Raw genomic sequence first — 21,431 nt, 5'->3', positions numbered from 1 at the left:
GGATGTGGCCATCACTGACAAGGCCAGTGTTTATTGACCATCTCTAATTGCCCTTGAGAGATTGGTACAAGAATGTATCTGGTTTACAGCACGTAAGTGTATAAGTCACAGTACCCAACAAAATTGAAAGAAGCATCTATTATGTAAGGCTTAACAGATGAATCACTTTCATGAACTGCTGCAGTCCAGCTGGTGTGGGCACTGTGTGTTGTTAGGAAGAAAGTTGAAGAATTTTGATTCAAGGAGATGAAGAACAATGCTACAGTTCTAGTCAGGATGGTGTGTGTGGAGTTAAGGGAAATTTGCTGAGTGGTATATTCCCATGCATCTGGTCTTGACAAAGGAGCCTTAGGAAATTACTGCAGTGCTTCTTTCATGAAGGGGTGGCATGGTGGTACAGTGGTTAGCACTGCTGCCCCACAGCGCCAGGGACCTGGGTTCGATTCCTGGCTTGAGTCACTGCAGAGTTTGCATGTTCTCCCTGTGTCTGCATGGGTTTCCTCTGGGTGCTCTGGTTTCCTCCCACAGTCTGAAAAATGGTTAGGTGCATTGGCATGGTAAATTGGTCCTCAGTGTACCCGAACAGGTGCTGGAGTGTGGCGACTAGGGGATTTTCACAGCAACTCCAATGCAGTGTTAATGCAAGCTTACTTGTGACACTAGTAAATGAACTTTAAAAATCTTCACACCAGTGTACGTCAAAAGTAGACAGAGTGAATGTTTAAGGTAGTGGATGGTGTATAGATGAGGCAGACTGGATGTTTTTGAGCTTCTGTTGGAGCCATACTCATCCAGGCAAGCAGAGTATTCCATCAGACTTCAGGCTTGTGCCTTGTAGAAGATGAACAAGCTTTGGGGAGTCATGAGGTGAGTTATTCACTGCAGGATTCCTAGCCCCTGATCTGATTTTGTAGCCCCAAGTATTTGTTTGGCTGGTTCAGTTCATTTTCTGGTTAATGGTAACTGCTCAGGATGTTGATAATAGGAAATTCAGCAATGCAAATTCCATTAAATATCATGGGAAGATTTTCTCCTGTTGGTGATGGTCATTACGTAGCACTTGTGTGGCACAAATATTGCTTGCCACTTAGCCCAAATCTGTATCTTGTCCAGGTCTTGCTACATATTGATACAGCCTGCTCAATATCTGAGGAGCTGCAAATGCAACTATCAATAATGCTACATAAATCCTGGTTTTTGACATCAACTGCTCTGTTGATCCAAAATCCTTCCACCTGTATATACATGATTTGTTACTGAGCCCCAGTATGGCAGTAGTAGAAGAAATCAAAATGGTGGCAAGACTCAACTGACAGGAGACATTGGAAAAAAAGATCAAAGCCTGTGGTTCGCTGAAATTCCATAGTGATTGATTCAATTTAGCTGAAATTCTTTGCAAAAGAAGTGTTTCTGTTAAGCCAGCCTTTTCTGCTGGCAGCATGTAACCACACCAATCTGAGCAGATGCAAAACTTTGGACAAGCTGCCATTTTAATGATTTTTCTGAGTGGTGAAACCTGTGAGAAAGTTAAGTGCCAATCACAGAGAAGGTAAACTTGATGGTGCAAGTGGAAAATGATGGCATAAAGATGGACATCATGAAAGGTTTTGCCTTCAAGTTTGTCAACCATTCTAAAAACCAAGGCAAACATCTTGGAACAGTTCAACAAACAGGCATTCTCTCCAGCAAGGAAGAAGATAGGAACAGCTGCCTATCCTAGCAGTTATCAGAAGCTTCTCTTAGTCCAAATTTCAGGACAATTCCCCTGGGATTTGACTGATCGAGAGTTTACTGTGCTTACAATATTGTGCTCTGGTATTGTTGGAGATACTGCCTGCTTTCAGCTGAGCCCTATGTCAGTTCCAAATGGTCATGAAGAATACATCCAAGACTTTGGGTGTTGGTTGAGAGATAAATGTTAACCAAACAAGTTAACTAATGTTTTATCACATTATGCAGTGTCAGGGAGGGGGACATCTGCTCAAGACTGGACAGGAACTTGGGGTTGAAGGGGGGAGGATGCAGTTGTAATGGTACTTGTAGGTATGAATGACATAGGAGTAGGGAAAAAGGTTCTGCTTAAGACAATATGAGGAGCAAGACACCCAACTGAACAACAGAACCTCGAAGGTAATCTGGCTGATTACCTGAGCCACGTGCGAATTGGCAGAGGATAAGATTAGTGGAATGAATAGGTGGCACAGTGGGTTTCAGTTCATGGGGCATTGGCATCAGTGCTGGGGAAAGTGGGGACTGTACAGTTGAGGCAGTCTGCGACTGAAACATGCTGGGACTAGAAAACCGTATAACCAGGGACAAAGGGGGCTTTAAAATAAACCAGCAGGCTAAGGGATCGAGCTTGGGTAGATGGTAGCAAATCGAAGGGTAGAGTCAAGACAGGAGAATAAAATAATGCAGGAAATGAAAGTTAGAGAATGGCAGGAAGGGACAGAGAAAAAAACCCTAAGAATGCACCAACCGTCAAAGTTAGATGTTACAAAGGCACATTGACACAGTGGTCAGCACTGCTGCCTCACAGCACCAGGGATCTGGGTTCAATTCCTGGCTTGGGTCACTGTCTGTGCGGAGTCTGCACATTCTCCCTGTGCCTGTGTGGGTTTCCACCCATACTCCAAGGGATATGCTGTTTAGGTGCAAAGATCATGCTAAATTCTCCCTCGGTGTACCCGAACAGGCACCAGAATGTGGTGGCTAGTGGATTTTCACAGTAACTTCATTGCAGTGTTAATGTAAGTCTATCTGTGACAATGAATAAACTTTAAGAGGCACTACTGAAGATTAGATGCTGAATTTTCCTGCCCGCCTGCCATGGGAATCATAGCGGACGGGGCATGGACCATGCAAAGGTCCATTGACCTCAGGTGAGATTTTCCGGTCTCGGGGCAAGTGCGACTGGAAAATCCCACCCTCAGTGTCTGAAACCATGCAGGATGCATGGCAAAGTAAACAAATTGATAGCACACACTGAAGTAAACAAATATAGAGGTAGATAGATTCTTCTCAGGCAAGGGAATCGAAGGTTACTGGTGGTAAATGGGAGCAATGCAGAATTTGAAACACAAACGGGTCAGCCATGATCATATTAAATGGCAGATCGGACTGGAGGGGCCGAATGGCTTACTTCTGCTAATTCATGCGTTTGTATGTAAGGTGGACTCACTATCATCTTAAAGGCAATTAGCGATGGGCAATAAAAATACTGGCCTAGCCAACGATGCCCACATCCTGTGAAAGAGTTTAAAAAGTAATTTGCATTCTTGCTAATTTGTTCTGATTTATACCACTTCTCCACTGAAATCAGCAAAGCCATGACCCAAACTATTTGTCCCAATCTACATCACATCCAAATTTCAAAGGGAAGAACAAGTTACATAAGGAAAAAGTGTTGCCTGGTTCAGGTGTTGCCATAGAGAACACCCAAGGGAATAGTTATCTCCCAAGCTTTTGTTTAAATTCAGAAGAGGCAAGGCACGTTAACTCTGGTCGAGGAATTAACATGAATTTCAGTGCTGGTGAGATGCTAGATATATAAGCGGTACATCTAAATGACTGTTGGTCATACCAAAAAGCATATCCCTTTGGGTGTTTGCAACAGGCAGAATACTGATCATACTCAGCCAGCCTCTGATTGCAAAACCCAGAACTTACTGTCCAACATTAGATATGATTCTGCTATTGGACAACACTTACTGAACGATCACGAGTGTGCTGAGGATTACACTAATAACCAATTTAAGATTACCAGTCAAGCTCACTTAGGCTTGCTATAAACTACGTATATTCATTTGCTGGGCTTTGTCCCTTGCATGTCCAGGCACTGTGCCTTTTTCAATTAAATAAAAGCACAGGCAACACTTCCCTGGTGCATTTCCCTATGGCAAAGTCAAGATCAATGGGGTCAACTTGCCTTTTTTGAATTTAAACTAAAGCTTGGGAGATAACTTCCCTGGTGCATTCTCCATGTTGGCATATAGCACAGTGGTTAGCACTGCTGCCTCACAGCAGCAGGGACCTGGGTTTGATTCCAGCCTTGGGTGACTGTGTGATGTTTGCACATTTTCTCTGTGCCTGTGTGGGTTTCCTCCAGGTATTCCTGTTTCTTCCCATAGTCCAAAGATGTGCAGTTAGGTGGATTAGCCATGCTAATTTGCTCCTTAGTGTCCCAAAATGTGTGGGTTAGTGGGGTAAATGCGCAGGGTTACAGGAATAGGTGGGGTGGGGGGGGGGGGGGCTGTGTAACGTGCTCTGTCAGAGAGTCAGTGCGGATATGATGGGCCAAATGGCCTCCTTCTGCACTATAGGGATTCTATGACGATGAACACCTCAGAATCCACCTGCCAACCAATCAGCATGTTTTTCTCATGCAGTATAAATTGATGTTCCCTTTGAAATTTGGTATTATTCTGTCCTGATGAGTGCAAGATGAAAAATTTTGACAGCATGAGTCTTTTTTCAGCAACAATTTATTGCTTTATTCTTTCTGGCGGGACTATGTATATCTCAAGTGCAGATTCTTCAACCTGATTGGTGGAAGAGCCTGTCTGTGTACAGACATCATAGATCACCTGTAGAGGGCACTGTGCTGGAAAAGACTCAAGATTAGATGAAATAATGCTGGTGACACATAAACGTGGTGAATGCATTGTGCTATTGACTCACTATGCACTTAGCAGTGTCCTGTAATTTCCCAAAGTATGTTGCAGACTGGTTACGCGCCTCACATTAACTATGTTTACTCCTAAATTCCTTATATTAGTGTCAACTACAAGACGGACCACACACACATTTGTCATTGTATCCCACATTCTTGAGAACAGAAAAATAAACAGAATTATGGCAGTATTTTTTTTAAAAAAAACAGACCCAGAAAGGAAGACATTTTAGTTTTTGAATACTTGTTTAACTTTGCATGAAATGCTTGTTAATGTACTGAAGTACAGCCATAACATTTTTAAAATGATTGACGCTGCTTAGAGATGCAACGGTTTTTAAACCAGACAGGGAGGAAAGGGAAGGTCTGTGAGATTGTAGAAGGCATGATAGTGAAAGACAAAAAAGGGACAGTAATGGAACAAATAACTTGCCAAAAATTGATGACAATGAGGCTACGGCAGGTGAGGACCCAGAAACAGTCATTATCACCAAAGAAACAGTGTTAGGCAAGCTAGTTGGGCTAAAGGTAGACAAGTCTCTTGGCCCTGATGGAATACATCCCAGGGTACTAAAAGAGATGGCGGGGGCAATAGCAAATGCACTTGTGGTAATTTACCAAAATTCGCTGGACTCTGGGGTCATTCTGGAAGATTGGAAAACAGCAAATGTGACTCCACTATTTAAAAAGGAGGTAGACAAGAGGCTGGTTAGCTTAACTTCTGTAGTGGGGAAAATGCTTGAATCTATCATCAAGGAAGAAATAGCGAGGCATCTAGATAGAAATTGTCTCATTGGGAAGACACAGCATGGGTTCATGAAAGGCAGGTCATGTTTAACTAATTTAGTGGAATTCTTTGAGAACATTATGAGTGCAGTGGACAATGGGGAACTGGTGGATGTGGTGTATCTGGATTTCCAGAAGGCATTCAACAAGGTGCCACACAAAAGGCTGCTGCATAAGATAAAGGTGCATGGCATTATGGGGAATGTATTAACATGGATTGAGTTGGCTAACTAAAAGAAAGCAAAGAGTGGGGGTAAATGGGTGTTTTTCTGGTTGGCGATCAGTGACTAGTGGTGTGCCTCAGGGATCAGTATTAGGACCACAGTTGTTTACAATTTACATAGATGATTTGGAGTTGGGAACCAAGTGTAGTGTGTCAAAGTACACGAAGATGAGTGGCAGAGCAAAGTGTGCAGAGGACACTGAACATCTGCAAATGGATATAGATAGTTTAAGTGAGCGGGCAAGGTTCTGGCAGATGGAGTACAGATGGAGTTAAGGTCTGGCAGATGGAGTTAAGGAAACATAGGATTCTAATGATCCCCATTCCTGCATCCAGTTATTTCTTCAAAGGTTCCAATGTATTTGACACCAGTATTCTTCCTGGAAGTCTAATCAATAGATCGATCACTCTGGAAGGAATAATTTCTTCAAATCAGCCATCACATTACCTTTTACTGGTTTGAATCAGAGTTGTTTTGTCCTTCTCTCACACTTCAATCGAATCATACTTAACTTTTCTACCCCCTAACAATCTCTAAGGTTTATGTTCCTGATATCATAATTGCAATATTGAAAGCCGAAGTATATTCAGATCTTTCTCAAACCTCACATTTGATTTTAATCGACCTACATTTCCTATTGTTTGAATCTTTTCCTGTGGTTTTGCAACCAGAACCAGACACTACTGAAGGTACAATTTCACCAGGACATAATACAGTTTCAATAGGACTTTCCTTGACTTGGATTCGAGTGCTTTGGCTGGGAGGCACGGTGGCACAGTGGTTAGCAGGGACCCAGGTTCGATTCTGGCCTCGGGTGACTGTGTGGAGTTTGCACATTCTCCCCGTGTCCGCGTGGGCTTCCTCCAGGTGCTCCAGTTTCCTCCCACAGTCCAAAGATGTGTGGGTTAGGTGGATTGGCTGTGTTAGTGTCCGGGGGATTAGCTAAGGAAATTTGGCATGTCAGTTATGACTCTCGCCAACTTTTACAGATCACCATAGACAGCATTCTTTCTGGTTGTATCACAGCTGGTCATGGCTCCTGCTTTGCCCAAGACTGCAAGAAACTACAAAAGGTCGTGAATGTAGCCCAATCCATCACGCAAACCTGCCGCCCATCCATTTACTCTGTCTACACTTCCCGCTGCCTCAGAAAAGTGGCCAGCATAATTAAGGACCCCACGCACCCTGGACTCTCTTCCACCTTCTTCTGTCGGGAAAAAGATACAAAAGTCTGAGGTCACATACCAACTGACTCAAGATCAGCTTCTCCCCTGCTGCCATCAGGCTTCTGAATGACTTTCCTCTCATTAAGTTGATCTTTCTCTGCACCCTGGCTATGACTGTAACGCTACATTCTGCAATCTCTCCTTTCCTTCGCTTTGTCTGTATAGCGCTTAGGAAACAATACTTTTCACTGTATACTAATACATGTATACTAATACTAATAAATCAAATCAAATACTTGGGGTTATAGGGACAGGGCCTGGGTGGGATTGCTGTCGGTGCAGGCTCGATGGGCCAAATAGTCTCCTTCTGCACTGTAGGGATTCTATGATAATGCAACATATTATTGTCTTTTACTATTTAGAAATCTTCAAGAGATGGATGGCATCTAAAACATACATATGTGCCAACATCTGGCAGTTGCAACATAGTGCGCAATAACTCAGAAACTGGTAAAATTTCTCATTCCGGGAAATTGCAAAATGCAAATATTAGAAATCAAATTCACAATCCAAAACTGGGATCTTAGTGAAGGCTGTTTGTTACTTTTGGGCAGAATATGGACTTTAAAGCTATATTGCTATTCATGTTCATATCAGGTAAGGAAATAAAGATTCTGGTTTTCTATGTAAATATAAGTAAGTATCAAAGCAGAGAAAGACAAGCTGCCTTCAGCGTTTTGCACTTTAACTTTTTAGAACTTCCTCATTATTCAGCTTTGAGTGTGCTTGTACATTTAGGTGATCAATGAGAAAACCAGGAGTTATTTTTTTCCAATTTCACCTCGTTTGTGTTTATAACTCAATATGAGCTCAGGTGGCAAAACAAACTCGGATGTTCCCAGTAAGCCTACGATCCATGCTTTGCCTAAACATAAGGGATTGGTGCCTCAGAAAATGTGACAAAAACTACCGAGTCTCACTGTTTCGGAAAGTAATCTTTGTATTTAAATTTTTCTGTAGTCTAGAAGGCTGAAATGATGTTGGATTGGCATTGTTTAAAGTTTATTTATTAGTCACAAGTAGGTTTACATGAACACTGCAATGAAGTTACTGTGAAAATCCCCTAGTTGCCACACACCAGCACCTGTTTGGGTACACTGAGGGAGAACTTAGCATGGCCAATTCATCCAACCAGCATGTCTTTTGGACTGTGGGGGAAAACCGGAGCAACCGGAGGAAACCCACGCAGACACAGGGAGAATGTGCAGACTCCACACAGAGAGTGACCCAAGCCGGGAATCGAACCCTAGTCCCTTGCACTGTGAGGCTTTATCGTACGAAGTAACACTTGTGAAAAGTTAACTGACACGTCTTTCTCTTCCCACTGTTGTATGTTGTAAACCTGTTCCCATATTTACATACTAGCAGGTTCCTGTAAATTAAGAGGACCGATGGTGATCTATGGAACTCTGGCAGGAAGGGTAACTGTACACTTGGAATACGACCAAGAAGATGAAGCTTTTACAAAGAGTTGGTGTAAAGTGAGAGACGGCATGTGCATTGACTTTGTGGATACGAATGGATACGTGAACGAACTGTATTTGGGAAGAGTATCCATCACCGAAGATAGAAGTAGTAGAATAATTTCTCTAACCCTGCAGCAACTGAAAAAGGAAGATGCAGGACAATACAGCTGTGGAATACGTTTGTCTCAGTATAAATATGAATCATTCTGGATGGAATTAAAAGTCTTGGAAGGTAAAGCACAAATGACAGCGGCATTATAAGCAAAAAGATCAGACACTAACACGTGGTAAAAAATAATATAGTAACACGGGTTTATCTATTCACCATATAAATGTTTCATGCTGGCATGTAAATCTGGAGTGAGCAAACTATTGATCTTGGTTAGTTCCACAAATATCTCGATACCGATATTGTTATGACCAGGATGAAAGGAGTATGTTTATTATCCAGCCCCACTAGTCCGCAGGTCATGCCACTAATTTAGAAACCCAATTTACTCACCAAAATAGCCAATTGTATACTTGTCTTCTGACCCCCAAAAAAGAAATGTCTTTAACCAGGTTTCTTTCAATAAACTCAGAATGAGTATTGATTAACACACAGTTAAAATAAAGGATAAAATTTGTAGGGTCTCATTAGTGTCGACCTGGAACTCCTCATGTAAAGACAAGCCACTGGTCCTGCTGGACATCTGGACATCTAGGGTGGCACAGTGGTTAGCACTGCTGCCTCACAGTTCCAGGGACCTGGGTTCGATTCCCAGCTTGGGTCACTGTCTGTGTGAAGTTTGCACATTCTCCCCGTGTCTGTGTGACTTTCCTCTGGGTGCTCCAGTTTCCTCCCACAGGCCAAAGATGTGCGGGTTAGGTACATTGGCCACGCTAAATTGCCCCTTAGTGTCCCGGGATGCGTAGGTTCGAGGGATTAGTGAGGTAAATATGTGGGGTTGCGGGGATAAGGCCTAGGTGGGATTGTTGTTGGTGCAGTCTCAATGGGCCAAATGGCCTCCTTCTGCACTGTCGGGTTTCGAATTCTCACCAACTGGTCTCAGTTTTGCAGCTCCAAATGCAGCCAGTTACACTCAGATGAGGATTTTTTGGCTACAAGTTAATAGTCACACATAACTTTTAGCAAGGTAGAGAACGAGAGAGCCAGTTAGGTTAGCTTTCATTCCTCAGCTTGTTCCCCAACAAATCTGACTTCAAAACCAAAAGGTTCACAACTAAAGTCTTTATTCTCTCTCGTGTGATTTCCAGCAAGTGTACTTTTCAGTTTTGTTCCTCTCCCACCAATTAAACTGATTGCATTTCCAAAACAACCAACCAGATCTTCCTCAAGTACCATAAAGGTCAGGTGATTACTCGGAAGAGACCTGCTTGTTGACAGTTCCAAAGTGAACTTATGACCGTCTTAAAATAAGAACCAAATGCGCAAATCATGCCATGCCATGTCCTGCATTTTGTAATCAAAAAGTTCTGTCTTGAAATATATGATTCTAACAATTTCCAGATTCAGCTGACATCTTTATGCAATTTAAAATAGTTAGAAATACACTGATATGGCCAGTATCTTAAATCTGGACTACCACACAAAATTTGATATTGCTATTAATGTTCACCTAGACCTTGTGTTTCCTTTGTAATGTGCCATAAAAATCACTAAAAATCCACAATGACAGTGTCAAAAATAGTTCAATCTTCTTACATTTGAAATGGAAATCTGGTTAAATCCAATAGCTTGAGTAGGAACGACATTTTGAATGGAGCGGTATTCATCAAAGATCACATTATGTAATACTACTCCAACACTGACCTATATTTAAAGTACAATAGAATTGCACTGAAGCATTCCAAGATGCGTAGAAACTCCAGCCAGGAAAGAAGAGAGAGAGTGCCCAAAAGCTTGGTGTTTGCAGAGAGTTTACAGAAGGATAAAATGGCAAAGGGGCCTAAGAATGGAATTTCAGAGGGAGAGTGACTCAGTGCTTTGACAATTTTTGCCCATGATGGGATGAAGGGAAGAGGAATGCAAAGGAAGTAGGCATCAGAGGAGCAGACATTTTAGATCACAGGAGCAGGAGTAGGCTATTCGGTCCTTTGAACCTCTACCCCCGTTTAATAAGATCATGCTTGATCCCATTCTCCTGCCTGCCCCCCAACCCACCCCTCCTCCCACAACCTGGAACAGTTGAGGATGCTGGGTCTGTACTTGTTGGAGTTTAGAAGGATGAGGGGGGATCTTATTCAAACTTACAGGATACTGCGAGGCCTGAATAGAATGGATGTGGAGAGGATGTTTCCACAGGTAGGAAAAACTGGAACCAGAGGGCACAATCTCAGGCTAAAGGAACGATCCTTTAAAACAGAGATGAGGAGGAATTCCCTCAGCCAGAGTGTGGTGAATCTGTGGAACTCTTTGCCGCAGAAGGCTGTGGAGGCCAGATCATTGAGTGTCTTTAAGACAGAGATAGATAGGTTCTTGATTAATAAGGGGGTCAGGGGTTATGGGGAAAAGACAGGAGAATGGGGATGAGAAAAATATCAGCTATGTTTGAATGGCGGAGCAGACTTCATGGGCCGAGTGGCCTAATTCTGCTCCTATGTCTTATGGTCTAGCCCTTGACTCTCCATGGACTAATGACCCAATGATAGAAAAATAAATCTCCTAATCTCTGTCTAAAAAGAAGGACCTGTTCTTAAGCCATGTTCCCTGGTTCCAGTCTCCCCGTCAAGATGTTTCCAACCCATCAAGTCCCCTCAGAATCTTACATCTTTCAAATTGTTTACCTCCTCATTTGTCTAAAATCTAATGGGCAGATGCTTAACCTGTTCGTAAAGGGATGTAAGGCTCAAGAAGACTGTGGCCTTGGGGTGCTGTGAGACTGCGGTGGGCTTCAACTTTGGGAATGAGCAACTTTAGTCATTGAGCATTGAGGTGTTGAATGAACTGGATTCTATGTGAGACAGGAAACGTGTCACATAATTTTTACAATTCATGGAAGATGGAGATTGGTGACCAGTAAGGAGTGACTTGGATTAGTTGAGTCTTGAATGTATAAGAATTTCAATGTTTAAGGAGCTGAGGTTGAGGTGGAGTTAGGTGACAGTGGGGAGGTGAAAGGAGATCTCTGTGGATAGTGATGACCTGATATCTGAAGCGGAATTGGGTTGAACAGTTCACCTAGGCTGCAGTCTGGTTCAGCCTGGGAGAGCATTAGAATTTAAGGATGATAAAGGAACAACGTTGAAACCATTTAGCTAAACCTGAGTAATAAGAAGGGAACTACTTCGCTATTGGGCATCCATTAATGTGAACAGTAGAAATGGAGGTAGAAGGAAAGGTGTGTGGATAAATTTAAGGAAATTGCAAGAAATAACCAAGTCATATGAATGGTTCTGTGTCCATCTTATTAAAGCTCCTCTTGAAACAGCACAAGGCAAAATGACAAATTATATTCTCTGGGACTGTTATTATGGTGCACACTCACTCCTTTGACCTCTTTGACACAGCCAATTCCAGAAGATTTCATTCATTATCCCTTTCCTCTCTTCATCCACATGCTTCCCTTTGGCAACTTCATATAAAGAACCAGAAATTGCCAGTATGATGATATTATACTATTCCTCACTATCACCTCTTGCAACTCCCTCACAGAGTGGAATTTAATACCCTCCCTGAGACAAGAAAGCATTTAATTGGGTGGGAGGGTATTGGTTGGCGACCCTTCCTGCCTCTGCTGCCAATTGAGGCCCTCAAATTCAATTAATGTCCATTTAAGTGCCTCTTCCCACCACTTCTGATATTCAGCCAGCAGCAGGCAGGGTAGGGCAGGGCAGTCACCACACAGGAAGCCCAAAAAGCAAACACAACATGGGTTCCTTGGAGAGGTTGTTCCTCACTCAAGGGAACTCAGTGCTTGATCACAGGACTCAGCATCAAGAAGTTGGTTGGCGGGGAGACGCTGAGAGCCACCTGATGCTAGGCCCCTCCCATGACCCCCACCTTACACTCATTCACCTCAGGTCTGGGGTTCCTTGCTGCTCCTGGGCCCTGGGTGGGTGCATTACTGGCAGCTACCAGTGCTTACCTCGTGGCACTGCTTACAATGGACAACTACCAACCTCTGTTTGGTTGGCAACTCTTGGGGGCAGGATTTCTGCCCCAGGTGATCTTTGATCATGGGGATGCTCACCGCTGGCCACCTCAGTGCCTGGGAGGCAATGAATGTGGTGGACCTTCGCCAAAGGAGGCATCAAAGATCTTTCACCAGTTCTCCAGCTGACAGGTGAAACCCCTGGATTATATAACGCCCGCTGTCTCTGTCTGCTTATCTGACACTTGGGCCTGGACTTTTATCACCGAGGTGAGTAGGGGAGTCAGGAACATTCTTTGCTTGGCCTGCTCATCTGGGGAGAAAGTGTCCATAAAGGTGGAATCTTCACTGCCAGTAGGTGGATGGGGGATGTAGGCTGGGGTCGGGCCAGCTGACCTGGGTGCAGAGGCAAGCTGTTTTAAAAGGGGCTTCATCCCAGTTAAAATAAAAAGAGAAAGGCTCCTCAGCCCCCTCACCCCATCACTCCCCCATTCCCATGTATTCCCCATGCGCCATCCATAACATTTCATGCCCCCAGCCACCCTCTGTGGTCCCTCATAATGCCCATGTCAAGCGATGACATTTCCATACCCATTTACTCACTATACATTAATTAACCCAATGGTGACAATAGGATGTATAAAGAAAAACCTTTCATCAATGAATGACTGTTTATTTTTTCAATTTCCACACATGGCAATAAAAATGTCAGTCATTGAGACCCTTTAAAGTTTCAATAGCTGAAACTGCAAGCATCTTGGACTTCTTAATCCTGTGTAAATATCATTGTGAAATTGACAGTAGAGGTCAGAGAACCAGAGCTGTCAATCAAGCAATGTTTTCCTCAGGGTTCAGGTGTTTTAGAACTCTAAAGGATGTCCAGCCAAGAGCCCAAAAATCCTTTCGCAATCTATAACTGAGTTTCAGTACCCATGATTTCAGCTATATCATCAGTAACATGGCAATCAATATTAATATCTCTGTTTACTTCAACAGCCTCTCAGATATCATCACCAAGTCCAACAACAACAAACCTTAAATCTGCATTAAGGTAGGATTTATGTCAATTTAGGTCGGTGAGTAAATCAACAACAAAGATAATACTAAACATGATATATTATAATACAATTAGACTTGTCTCCACAATGTGAGTGAACAGAGTTCCTTGAATCATGTACAGTGACATATCATTGAATCATAGAATCCCTACAGTGCAGAAGGTGGCCATTCAGCCCATCGAGTCTACACCGACCACAATCTCACCCAGGCCCTATTTCCATAACCCCACATATTTACCCTACGAATCCCCTGATACTAGGGTCAATGTACCTTGGCCAATCAATCTAACCCGCACACCTTTGGAGTGTGGAAGGAAACTGGAGCGCCCAGAGGAAACCCACGCAGACACGGGAAGAATGTGCAAACTCCACACAGTGACCCGAGGCCGGAATTGAACCCGGGTCCATGGCGCTGTGAGGCAGCAGTGCTAACCATTGTGCCACCGTACCGCCCATATAGATCTGCCATTGCTTATTTGGCAAATGCTTACAGTTTATCTAACCTCTCTCTCCCCCTGTTTGTGGCTACTCCTACCGAGAGATCTGCTGCCATGGTATGTCACACTCTTGTCTTGCACTATCCTCTTGTATCCACTGTAGCTCATCTGCAATCACCCTGTGACATCCGTCATCCCACAACACCTAGCTCGACCCCTTGCTCTGCTGCGCTCCACTTTATCCTCTCAAAGAGATCTCTGTACCTTTTCAGCTCTGAGCAAATGGCTGAAACACTGAGGTTTTCTTAACTGGATGTCACTTTATAGAATTCTTTTCCTTACAATTTCAGGTGTGTGACTAAAATGTTTGCGATACCACTTGGCATCTATATTTCAAAACCTATGTTCTCTTGCACCGATATTTATTTATTGTTCAGGTTTCTGAGGCAGCCAGGCAAGTGGGTTAAACATAGCATCTTACAAGTTTTTTCCTTGTTATAAGCTTGCATTTTCTTATTGTTAACACATGGCTATCTCTAACCTCCTTCTAACTTTGGCATTGTATCTTCCATCTCCTGTTATCATTTGTCTAAGTAAACAAACTGATCTACTTGTTCCAGTGTGACATCACCCACTTCAATCTTCACTCTAGTTTCTTCTAATACGTTCCTTCTGACGACTGCTGTTTTGTTTGTCTTTTTGGTGTTCTCAATCCATGTTCTAAACTTCTATGATATTTTGTAGGATTTCTTCTGATTCTGCATGTATCTAACAGGAGTATAGTAAACTGCACTGTTAATTACATCATGATGATTAGGCATTAATTGATATCAGTGAGCTGCAATGTAAAGGCCATTTTTGGTGAAATGTAAGTTTAAGTTTATTTATTAGTGTCATAAGTAGTGTCACATTAACACTGCAATAAAGTTACTGTAAAAATCCCCTAGTCGCCACTCTCCCGTGCCTGTTCGGGTACACTGAGGGAGAATTTAGCATGGCCAATGCGCCTAACCAGCACATCTTTCGGACTGTGGGCGGAAACCGGAGCACCTGGAGAAAACCCATGCAGACACGGGGAGAATGTGCAGACTCAGCACAGACAGTGACCCAAACCGGCAATACAGAAAATGAGCAAAAATCATTTAAAAACTTCAGATATTGGATATCTAAAACGAAAGTAGAAGGTGCAGAAATAGCATTGTGGTCAAGCAGAATCAGCTGGGAGAATAAATAAGTTGAGGGACTGTTAAGTATATATAAAATCTTGCTTAATAAATTATGCTCGATTTATAAATGCTAATTATTCGTACCTTGTTAGGTCAAGCACAACTGAGGACCCTAGTGTTAGAAATTAAAGATTCAAAATGTAGAAATCTTAATTCGAAATTTCGACACCTTGGAGCCCTAAATTTTACATGTCATTAACTAACCACTTTCCCTGTCAGGAAGTACTGACAATGCAGTGTTTCTGGAGATTGGTCATGAGTATGCTTGATGTGCGAGCCCTCCATCAAGGGTAGATGGTGGTGTAATGGTATTGTCAGTGGACTAGTAATCCAGAAACACAGGGGACCCGAGTTCGAATCCTCCCATGGCAGATGGTGAAATTTGAACTCAATAAAAATCTGGAATTAAGAATCTACTGATGACTATGACACCACTGTCAATTGTTGTAAAAGCTTATTAATGCCCTTTAGGGAAGAAAATCTGTCGTCCTTACCTGGTCTGGCCTAAATGTGACTTAATGTTACCAGGGATGGGCACTAAATGTCAGGTCAGCCAGCAAGGCCCACATCCCATGAATGAATAAAAAATAAGTCACTGTTTAATCTTCTGTATACATCTGCTGGGCTACTGAGGTCAGTTCCACTTTGTTTTCTGTTCTTCCATTTCTACCTGTCTCACCTCCATCTCGTCAGTAATTCACATGTTCTCTGTGTCTTGTAAATATGTGTGGTTTGGATTTTCTGGCCCCACTCTGCCGGCAATTGCAGCAGCCCAGTCAAAAGTCCATTCACTTTTGGTAAGACTGGTAAATGCCGGCAGTGGGAGGGGGGCTGTAGAACCCTAACCAATAAATTTATGATTTATCTCTCTAAGACTCTGTTGTCTCATTCTCATGTTATTCCAGCTTTATGACTATCTTCTGTCTTGTACGTAAACACGTGTCATCCACATGTATGTGTGTGTATTTCTTTCCACTCCTTTTTGTTGGGTTTTCCTTTAAATGCCATTCATTTGTAACATCCGCTAGTGCTGCTGTAGGGTCTACACCTGAAATAGAGCAGGAAAATAAATGTTCACTGCCTAATAGATAGATGTAGAGAAAACCTCTCAATGATAGTGAAAATCTTGACTGCAACATTTGCCATGTGGTCTGGCAGTATCATAAGGACATTTCAGCACAATGACCCATGTTATTAACTGGCAAGATAGTTTTATCTAACCATACTTTGCAAGGCCATCCTATTAAATGCAGATTGTCCTCATCTTCAGAGGTACTTTTTTGAAACATTTTCAAAAATATAATTGTGATTTCGAAACATTGTCTGAGAATTGTCTGAATATTGTGTGTAATTCAACCAAATTCCACATTCTTCAAAGAAGACATTGTCCTTACACCAATTTGTAGAATGTACAACATCGCTTGCTGTCGCACTGCAGTTTCAGGTTTGATATGGAGTGAAATAGACTTGTGTATATTTCTACACTACGCTTTGGTAATGCCTTTTACAAAGAAACTCTAAATCTTACTTTTTAATTTGCAGTCCTCCTATGAAATGGAACTTTGTTTTCTTAGCTGTGGTCCTTTATTTGACCTTGAAACTTCTTGTTGCTGTCACTATTTTGGTGCTGCTACTGAAAAAACACAGAGGCAATGGTGAGTTATAGTCACTGGATATCAAGCATGCAATCCTTCATTGACTTTGAAATGTGCAATAGAAATATGTTAACAAACGGTTGAACAAAGGGCTTCTACATTGAGCAAGCTGAAGTATAACAGACTATCCAGTAGTGTGAAATTTCAGAGTGCAATTTTTTTTCAGATGTCTTTCCTCTTTTCTGAGAGGCACTGGTATTTGCTGTATAGACGTAAGCTTGAATGTAAATTTTGGGCGGGGAAATGGAAAACGGGAGCCACTGTATATATGACTGTGCACGTTTGTGTAGTAATGGTCAGCTGTAATTGTCAGAACCTCAAGTTGATGGAACCTGTATAGTTTGTTTGTTTATGAATTGCAATATATCCTCAGCAAAATGTCCTACATTCTGAGAAATTAATTCTGTTTGGCAGCAGAGTTGGTATCGGTTGCACCTTCAGAGTTTTGATAGTTACGTTGCATATTTGATATCAACACATCGTTCACCATCTTTACCAAATGGCCAATTTTAGCATTCCTTCTTTCAAGCGACCAACTCAACACAGACTTAGAATTTCTTCAGTCCTTATGACTTAATTCTACATTGGTCAGTGCCTTTACCTAGCATCAGAGTAAATTAGTCTAAAATTGCCTACATTAATACAGTGGATTTACTTTCACTTTGTAACTCATTTAATTGTTTAATTACCTTAAGGTCAAACTGCAAAAAGTAATTGAAGAAAGGACATAAGTTAATTGATTATCTCCTGCAAGTAAGTAACCATTTATCTTGTTTGAAATCTTACATTTCAAATTTTTCTCACAAGCGTTATTAAATTGTGTGTGGCAAACTGTTACTTAAGTATTGTTCTACACTAGTTTTCCAGCATTCCTGATTTTAAAAATGATCCTGGATTCTATAATAATTTTAAGTTTTGAGTTTAGAAACTTGGAATCAATTGTTAAATGAAATCCTGGTCCCCTTAAAATACTCTGCATTGTCTCTGTACAGAAATTGCAATTAATTGTGGTTCAAGGCTTGATGAATCTTTTGTTTGGCTGATGTTTTTACAACGGCTTGCTACCCAGGATAGTTCAAAACCAATCCAAAGACAAATACCATATTCCAGCATTGTTTGTGGCAATGAGTGTGGGAGGCAGTGGTGTAATGGTATTGTCGCTTTACTAGTAATCCAGGGACCCCAGGGTTATGTTTTGGAGACCTGGGTTCAAATCCCACTGCAGCAGATGGTGGATATTGAATTTAATATGAAACAAATCTGGAATTAGAAGTCTAATGAATAACATGAAACCATTGTCGATTGCTGTAAAAACCCATTTGGTTCACTAATGTCCATTAGGGAAGGAAATCGGCCATCCTTATCTGGCCTGGCTTTAATGTGACTCCAGATCCACAGCAATTCCCTCAGGGGTGGGCAATAAATCCTGGCCCAAACAGTGATGTCCACATTCCATGAACAAATAAATAAAAGGTTAATTTTGCAGCCCAATATTTCAGTTGTTTGTAATGTAAGGATCCCTCATTTGGGACATGAGACGATAGAATCCCTACAGTACAGAAGGAGGCCATTTGGCCCATTGCGTCTGCACCAACAACAATCCCACTCAGCCCTATTCGTGTAACCCCACACATTTACCCTGCTAATCCCCCTGACACTAGGGTCAATTTAGCATGGGCAATCAACCTAACCCACACATCTTTGGAGTGTGGGAGGAAACTGGAACACCTGGAGGAAACCCACACAGATACGGGGAGAATGTACAAACTGCACACAGACAGTCACCTGAGGCCGGAATTGAACCTGGGTCCCTGGCGCTGTGAGGCAGCAGTGCTAACCACTGTGCCGCCGTGCTGCCCCATATTACATATCATTACATCACATATTAAAGTTTCTTGAATGTTTAATGATTTGAATTGGATGTTGGGACATTTAACGTGAATCTGCTTTGTGAAATTAACTTGGCCGTACAGGAAAATCTTGGGTTGGAAACCTCCTTAAAAACGTTTAGTCCGAAAGCAATTGAAGTTTAACCTAAAACGCTGTCTTACCAGATGGGAATGGTATATTTAAAATTAATACTGATATGAATCATTTCTGCTGTTGTAATTAGATTTTTAGGATTAAAAAGCATTGTGCATCTTTTAAAGATTACCAAGACTTGGGTGGGGGGGGGGGGAGAAAGTAAAATATAACTTGATTCTGTTTTGATCAGGGAGGTTTAAAAAAAAAGAAATACGACGATATTTTAGCCTAACAAAGGAGTTAACACTATCCACTGACAGCTTTTTAAAAAAGGTTCACCACACAATCATCTTTACATCACTGAATGGAAAGTATTATATTAGGCATTATTGCATTTTAAGTTTCTAAATTGATGGAAGGAAATTTTGAATTGTCCATTTGATCTTTGGAATCCTAAGCATTGCAATAATGGATTCTCTGTTTTCCTCTTCTTTAAGGAAAGGACCGTGGTTTTTCAGACCGCTTGAATATTGATGGCACATCAAGTGATCCGCCAGTTTTAAGAATTTAGGACCCTACCTGCAAATGTCGGCAGACATCAAATGTCACAGCTTGGTGAAGATTTTGGATTAAAACCTTTACCTTTCAAAGACCATTCATTGTCACTTGTTAGATTCATGACAGAGTGGTCGAGAAGAGTAGATGCAGAAGTTATATCACATAATGTAATATTCTGACAAGAGTAGGGAAAGGGAGGGAAATGTAGGTGAGAGTAAGTGAAAAGTTTTAAGAAATATGCTTTGCCTAATATTCAAAGGATAATAGCAAGAAAATAATTCTGTATTGTACATTGTAAACTGCTGCTTGAGTAAATATATTAAGTTTTACTTATGCTTAAATTAAAAATCTTAAGCTATTATCAAAATGGAGTTAGCCTCAAACTATTGAACAGACAAGTCCAAAGGGACCTCAAATTGGTTACACCTCAACATCTTGGCTTCAGGGGCCACAGGTCCACGACTGTAAAGCAGATGGAAACGGTGAATAATTACTGAGGACACAAGAATTGGAGAGGATGAAAGATTGCAGCCGGAATTCTCTGGCCGTTCACACCCCGCTACCACTGCCAGTGAGAATGGAGAATTCAGCGCTCAACCAAATCTCTGTTCACTGCAGCAGAACCGGAGACTCCCAGCTGTGAGCAAGATCGGAGAACCAGGCCCTGCATTTATATAAAACCTTTCAAAAATCTCAGAAAACAGGGAGGCGATCGCATAGTGGTATTATCACTAGACTATTAATTCAGAGACTCAGCTAATGTTCTAGGGACCCGGGTTTGAATCCTGCCATGGCAGATGGTGGAATTTGAATTCAATAAAAAAAAATCTGGAATTAAGAATCTACTGATGACCATGAAACCATTGTCGATTGTCGGAAAAACTCATCTCTCATGTCCTTTAGGGAAGGAAGTCTGCCGTCCTTACCTAGTCTGGCCTACCTGTGACTCCAAAGCCACAGCAATGTGGTTGACTCTCAACTGCCCTTGGGCAACTAGGGATGGGCAATAAATGCTGGCCAGCCAGTAACACCCATGTCCCACGAATGAATTTTTTAAAAAAGTCCCGTAGTACTTTGCAGTCTATGTCGTCACGGTTGCGATTTAAGAAACGTGGCAGTCAATTTGCACAAAACACGGTTCCACAAATGGCAACAATCAGAGTCTGTGCAGGTGTACACCAACTGGTGTAGGCCTGTGTTTACGCAACACTCACCCTTTCATCTGACCCAGTCAGTAAATCCTACTATTCCTTTCCCCCTCATGTACCTAGAATGATAAAATTCCAAAGCAGGCCTATTGTGCTTGTGCTGCACTTGGCTAGTTGTTAAAATGATGCCGCCAGCACTGGCAAGGTTAGATTTATAATCCATCCTTAGGTGTGATGTCAGGTCTTTTCTTTAACCCACTGTGCTCCCTGTGATGAGATGAATACATTGAGCAAAAAACAAAACAATTCCTACACTGTGCGTAATCCCACTTCTGTTCATTATGAATCTCCTTTCGTTCCTCCTAATAATCATTTCCTATACTGAAATGTAAGCAGAGGCAGTAAAAGTTCAGTAAAAGCAGACTGCTATTGGGCACTGATTTAAATGTAAGTTCTCCTCTAGTGATTTTGTATCAGACTTCAATCTAATCAATGAAAACTTCACTTACATGTTATAATATAAATTGTCAGTAGATGGGGCTATAGTGTAAGCAATCAAACACAACTCCTATCATCAGACACATATATCTGAGGAATTGTTTGATGTAACAAGTAGGTTACACTGAACTACACTGAATGAGCCAACTAGAAACACAACTCAGTCTCACTCTGGAACACTGGTTAAACTATGTAGAGCACTAGCCAATTTAGATGATTATTATAATTTAGACTTACATAAAGAGATCATTGACAAGTAAACAGAAGATACACAATAATACTTGAAAGTTTAGGTACAATATTTTCTGTCCATTGGTTATGAAAGGATGAAAAATAATAATAAGACTGTAACCTTAACAGAAACAAATGCAATGGCCACTTAGACCAAGGTTTTCGTCATCAAGTCGAGTATCTCGTT

At 41.8% G+C, this 21,431-nt stretch overlaps 1 protein-coding gene across 1 annotated transcript; it reads left to right on the top strand.

Annotated features, from left to right (window-relative positions):
• Window positions 1-7,457: 7,457 nt before the first annotated feature.
• On the top strand, window positions 7,458-19,419 carry LOC144479255 (CMRF35-like molecule 8). Its single transcript, XM_078197926.1, has 6 exons — window positions 7,458-7,505; window positions 8,277-8,606; window positions 13,465-13,519; window positions 16,732-16,844; window positions 17,540-17,597; window positions 19,307-19,419. The coding sequence occupies exons 1-5, from the start codon at window positions 7,466-7,468 to the stop codon at window positions 17,560-17,562; spliced, it is 561 nt and encodes a 186-aa protein (XP_078054052.1). The 5' UTR covers window positions 7,458-7,465; the 3' UTR covers window positions 17,563-17,597; window positions 19,307-19,419.
• The last annotated feature ends 2,012 nt before the right edge of the window (window positions 19,420-21,431 follow it).

The sequence above is a fragment of the Mustelus asterias genome, chromosome 25, assembly GCF_964213995.1.
Source record: "Mustelus asterias chromosome 25, sMusAst1.hap1.1, whole genome shotgun sequence".
Taxonomy (NCBI): Eukaryota; Metazoa; Chordata; class Chondrichthyes; order Carcharhiniformes; family Triakidae; genus Mustelus; species Mustelus asterias.
The sequence above is the reverse complement of the archived record's forward strand: the minus strand, read 5'-3'. Positions and strand labels throughout refer to the sequence as shown.

What these genes read in the sequence shown, in the direction of transcription:
- LOC144479255 (XM_078197926.1), top strand. Translation starts at nt 7,466, where the DNA reads ATGGACTTTAAAGCTATATTGCTATTCATGTTCATATCAG. An exon ending in GCTATTCATGTTCATATCAG is followed by an intron (nt 7,506 to 8,276) that starts GTAAGGAAATAA and finishes ACATACTAGCAG; the next exon opens with GTTCCTGTAAATTAAGAGGA. An exon ending in GAAAAAACACAGAGGCAATG is followed by an intron (nt 16,845 to 17,539) that starts GTGAGTTATAGT and finishes AATTACCTTAAG; the next exon opens with GTCAAACTGCAAAAAGTAAT.